The 6,000-nt window shown below is 41.7% G+C and overlaps 1 protein-coding gene across 1 annotated transcript; it reads left to right on the top strand.

Moving 5' to 3' along the window:
- The first annotated feature begins 452 nt into the window (after window positions 1–452).
- Window positions 453–3,400, top strand: LOC137297356 (uncharacterized). The gene is made up of 2 exons (XM_067829364.1): window positions 453–468; window positions 1,508–3,400. Exons 1-2 carry the CDS (start codon window positions 453–455, stop codon window positions 3,391–3,393), a joined length of 1,902 nt encoding a protein of 633 aa, XP_067685465.1. The 3' UTR covers window positions 3,394–3,400.
- Window positions 3,401–6,000: the final 2,600 nt, after the last annotated feature.

Below are 6,000 nucleotides of genomic sequence, written 5' to 3'. Positions count from 1 at the left end.
AGCAGTGCACCAGCACTGAGACGTCATGCCGAAAATCAGGTTCGATTCCTAACATGGGAATAAAGTTTGAAGATACATTACTGGTGTTCCGGACTGTGGTACTGCTAGAATATTGCGTAACGGTGCGTTACTCAATACTCACTACCTTATTTCGAGCAAGTCTTTGGCTCAAGGTCATGCAGGTATATATAGTCATAGGCCAAATGCTAGAAAAGTCCATATCTTTTAGGATCTCTAAGCAGAAGTAAACATGTTATACAGTAATTAGTATGACACTTCCCACCGTCCAAATATTCTTGTTGATGTTGATGAACTACCTACTGGAGGTATCAATTTACTGAAAACTAACTGGGTTCAGTCCACTGTTGAAACAGTGTCCACATGTTCATAGGCAAACTGCTTGAGTATTGATCACATTGTCTAATGGGAGTTGACAAGCGCTGGTGCTCAACATGGCCAAGATATGCAGTATGGGTGATAAGGCTGGGTGTATCATATTACCTGATTTTGATGCCATCTCTACATTTGGCCTAGAAGTATATACTAAAAGAAAGTTTCCATTGTGCACGGATGTTTTCTCGTGAAGTGAAGAATTTGTCTGTTCACCTGATTTAAACATTTACCCTTAGTCACGTCAAAACTGTAAAACTTCCGATCACTTGTACGAAATGGTGTGTTTCTGAAATGGCCACGCAAAATGGTGGCAAACCTTTTTTTTAGCAACGTTAAAATGACGATGTCGCTAGACATACCTGGCAACTTGCACTGTAATCTGTCGACCGTGATAAAGATGTTCGAAGAACCCAACTTGATAAAATTGGTACATATGTAATTATGTTTTCTTAAAGAAATGTTTAAGGATTTATTAAGTAACTCGAAGTTACTGTCCATGCACAAACCCTGTGTGTTCAGTCCGATGACAGTTTTGAAGCTTAACCGCTTATAGCGATAACGCCGGTGACGAGTTCAATCCAACTTCACATGTCGAAGGTACCTTGGTAGTTTATTGTTCTGTGGATGACTTTAACCCAAATGTATTAAACAATACACCAAGCAGGTGTTAGAGGATGTGTCGAAACCAGGTGTTCCATCTTGTCCATTTGTGACATAATGCTCGGTTCAAATCAACGCCAGTTGAGACGCTGACCTCATGCACCAGATTCTCCGATGTACACATCTTTTTGGTATGCTATTTGTTTCAGCAGCTGAGAAGATGAAGTTGACTTTGATTGGGCTTGTGTGTTTTCTGGCGTTGACATCTGGTGAGTAGAATGCCGACCACTTATATATGTTACATACATTAATATGTTCTAAGAACAACACAACACCTCGGGTGCAGTTTAGTCATTATTTGCACATTTTTACGGAACACATGCCATATTGGTTATTCTTGAGAGCTGCTTGAGCTACGTTGAGTGACACTTTAACCCGGTTTTACAGACGTGGGCCAGTACTTGTGACTGCAATGACGTCTCAGAGGCATAATGCAAAACATTCTTCCCTGCAGGTCAAGAGCCTTCACCTACACCTTACCAAGCTCCACCGCCAGGAACTCCCTATGATACCCAAGCTCCAGCTTCTGGAGCTCCCTACGATACCCAAGCGCCAACGTCGGGAGCGTCCTATGATGCCCAAGCTCCATCTTCAGGAACGCCCTATGACCCGCAGGCTCCACCTACAGGAACGCCCTACGACCCACAGGCTCCAACTGCAGGAACGCCCTACGACACGCAGGCTCCTTCTTCAGGAACGACCTACGACACCCAAGCACCGCCGTCGGGAGCGCCATATGATGCCCAAGCTCCACCTTCAGGAACGCCCTACGATACCCAAGCTCCTCCATCTGGAGCTCCTTACGATCCCCTAGCTGCACCGTCTGGAAGTGGTCCTCTCGACCTCATGAACAACATGGCAGCCCCAGTGGCCGGTAGCAGCAATGCCAATGCCCCAGCAACAGGTGGAACGATGGATCCATTCGCCGGAACACCTGGCTTCTATCCTGATCCATATTCAGGTCCAAACGGCCAATCACCCCTACCAGATTCTACAAACTCAAACAATCTTCTGCCCGTTCCTAACCCAGCTGACCCCAGTGTCCCCCTTCCCGTTCAAAACGCCGTCGACCCAAATACTCAATTTGCCAGTCAGTACCCATCAGGACAAAATGTTCAGATGCTTCCTTATTCTAGCCAAAAAACAAGCTCTTCTCCTGGAACCTACCCCATTCAGCATAACGGGTCCCCGTCAAACCCGTATTCCGGAACGCAAAGTAGCTCTCTGCCTTATGCCTACAGTCCGTTAAATAACTTTGCTTCCCAGCAGAACAATCTAGTTTCTGGTCCTCCATCCTCTTCAACACAGAACCAACCCACAACTAATCAAGGTCCTAGTACTCAAAACCACCTTGTGATGGCATCGCAGAATAGTCAAACCACTAACCCCTTCTTACAGAACCAGAATAGTCAAACCACTAACCCCTTCTCGCAGAACCAGAATAGTCAAACCACTAACCCCTTCTCACAGAACCAGAATAATCTTGGAACCAACCCTATGTCTGGCGCACTGAATAGCCCCACAATGAATACTATGTTTAATCCCACGTCAGGCGTACAGTCCGGCAGCAGTCCAGCAAGTAGTCCCTTCACTGGTCAGCAACGTAGTCACCCTTTTCCAGCACTTGCTAACCTACCGAGAAATACCGGAACTTCTCAGTCTAGTCTCAATCAAGGGAATCCAATGTTCGGTGGAATGAGCATGGGCTCGTCGGGTGTTATACCTTTCGGTGCCCGTCCAGCAGGGATGCAACCAGTCACAGGCATGCCGTCGGGACCCCTTTCTGCTATGCTTTCAGGGTTGGGAGGAAGCCCAATGTCTGGGACGGGTTCAGGTTTTTCTGGAATGGGAAGTATGGGATCATCGATGGGAGGAATGGGTTCCAGAATGATGTCACGACCAGGCTCCACAATGTATAGCAGATCAGGAGCAAGCTCAATGAACACCAAGCCCAGCAGCCAACAAAACCAGTTTGCCTCCATGCTTCCATTCTTGCTACGTGGTGCCAGCCCCGAGACCAGGAAGATGATGATGATGATGTCAATGATGCAAGGAAAAGGGGGCAACAAGAACATGATGGACATGATGCCGCTGCTGCTGCTGAACGGAGGGGGAGGAGAGGGCATGAACCCCTTGATGATGATGGCTATGTCGCAAGGAGGAGGTGGAGCATCCAAGATGATGCCGCTCATGATGATGGCGATGTCTGGAGGAGAGATGAGCATAAACTCGATGCTCCCCTTCATGATGGCCAGCCAGATGAATTCTGGGGGCCAGGCACAAGGGGGGTCCTGGGGTGGTCAACAGGGATTTGCATCCATGCTACCTTTCCTCTTGTAGACTTCCGTTGTATCCGTTACCATCTACATCTGCAGGCATCCTTACAAGGCATAGGCGCCTGGTCCCCATCCACCAGTGATGTGTACAATGTCTTGATATCATGTTCCAGTGTCTTCATATCTCATGCCCTGTGCCATGATGTCACAAACTCTGTGTCTTGATATCACATTCCCTGTGTTTGGGTATCACGCCTTGATTGATGTAACGTGCACGATGTCATCGTGCTATACAGTGTTGTAAATACATTGTTGTATTTCCGGTGACCAATTAGATATCTTTGTTCAACACGACTGAATGATAAAAAGTCAGAAAATGTCAAATGCATTATATTGTACATGACACTCTTGTATCATAATCTATACTATTACATGTCATACCAAATGACACGCTTGTATGATAAAGTGTACCATTTTCAAAATGTACCATATAAGCTATGCAAAAGATGGATTAAAGTCGGTGTGTCACAACCATTTGTTTTGTCTCTGTATCTACGTATTTAAATGCACATTTTCAATCAAATTTGTGGCTCTAGAAACAACACCTCTCACAACTGTTGCCGATATACTACTGACCAAAGCAAAATTGATATTTTGCAACAGGTAGACAGTATTTGCATGCAAATCAACTTGTAAGCATATGCTAAAACAAATACTTTGCTCACTGCCTAACGCTGTACTTCTTTAGAGAAGTGAATAATGTCATGAGACCGGAAGTAGTGTCGTCAGGCCAGAAGAGGATATTAATATTAAGTGAATACATAACTTCCAAAATTACAGCAAATTCTGATCAGGACCCACAACTTTTTATGGTTCCTGGTCCATAATGCCTGCAGTTTTTCAAACACTGCATATATTGCCATTTGCCTTGAAAATGCTTCATTTCCAGAAGATCTTAATTACCTCTACCCTGGTTACTTCTTTCACTTGTGAGACCAAGCCATATACAATTGCAAGTTGGTGAACATCAGTAAAGGCAACATAAAGCAATCTGAAAATAATCTAGCCTTGAGCAGTCAAACCAGTCACTGATGTCATGAGTATTGATCAAGTCAGGTCTTGCACAATGACACCATTCATACATGAGTATGTCTCTGGACAGAAACTTTCTTGTCTCAAAAGGAGAATAGTGACTGTTACAGTAGTGAAAAATTACTTGATTCTATTGAATTGTAAGCGATCATTACTCACAAATAACTCAAAATAATAATTTTTACTTAAAGAACTTTAATTCTGGAAAAAGCCACAATATATAATTTTGTATTTTCAAATAATGATTTTAATTTTGACAAAATCTAGCAAGAATGTCGTGAATCAAATACAGAAATAAACACATTCCATTCATAGTCAGAGTGTTTTCAAATAATTACTTTGTTCCGTGTCACATGCAGTTCATTTCATTTTCAGACAAAACACATACACTTATCATTAACATCAATTTGTTGTTGAAAAATACAAATTATACGTTTAAAACACAACAAATTCTGCATTAAGACACACTTACTTCTGGTCATATACACTCCTTCCTCATAATTCATCACATAGCACATTCTGATCCTCGAGAATTCCATCCTCTTGTGACATCTGTATGTATCATACTACACAACCTGTGTTCAAAATGCAAAAATTATCTTTAACGCCACATTATTGTCTTGCCAGGCACATTTCTGTATTAATCACACAGCTCCCGTATTCAACACATAGCAAGTTCAGTTCATTCCCTTTTATAAGAGACATTCATTGCTTGTGAGACAAACAGATTCTGTATTTCCAACTCACAACTCATGTTCAGTTTTCAAAACATTCAACACACAACCCATTCTTTTCTCACATACAAACAAAATCACAAAGATAAAGTCAAACCGATAAATCAATGTTACCTCAGTGAAGTAACAACGCGACATTCAGCTGGGCACAAATTAATAACACAATCGACATCCCCTTGAGTAATTCGGCACAGACTGTTTCTGAAAACTAAACCAGATCGAGAAATCTCTAAATTACAAACAATCTCTTCAACCATCAACACTAAATACATGAATACTGATGCTCTCACTTTTGACAAATTCCTGTGAGAATCCTCAAAGTATGCAGAATGTGAATGGTTTATTGATGTATCATCTAATGCCATAAAAAAAAACACAACTCACTCACTCGTATCATTTGATGTTATCATCCTGAGGTCAAGTCATTGAGCAGAATAAACATACCATTATTTTTTAATTAAAAAAAATGAACATTCAGAGAAAATATGTATCAGATCTTGTTGAAGTTCATGTCAGCAGAATATGTGTCAAATTTGAAAACCATTAAAAGAAAACACTTTGTATCAGCTAAACAGATTACGACTACTTAAAGACCAACCTTTTCTGGATGTATTATTTTGAAATAATACTTTGATATTGCTTTGATAGCAACTTTCATGATACATAAGTAATTTGAAAACAATAACTTTAGGAGACTGAACTACGTTATGTCGTATCCATAAAGTATCTCAATGATGACTATTTTAATATTGAATGAATTGGTTAGTGATGTTTGTAGCTGCTATGAAATATACAGAACAGATTATCATTTGTTTACTGCTGTACCAAGTCACCACCATGATTTA

The sequence above is a fragment of the Haliotis asinina genome, chromosome 9 (assembly GCF_037392515.1).
Source record: "Haliotis asinina isolate JCU_RB_2024 chromosome 9, JCU_Hal_asi_v2, whole genome shotgun sequence".
Lineage (NCBI taxonomy): Eukaryota > Metazoa > Mollusca > Gastropoda > Lepetellida > Haliotidae > Haliotis > Haliotis asinina.
Note: the sequence above shows the minus strand (reverse complement) of the source record. Positions and strands in the feature narration are given on the sequence as shown.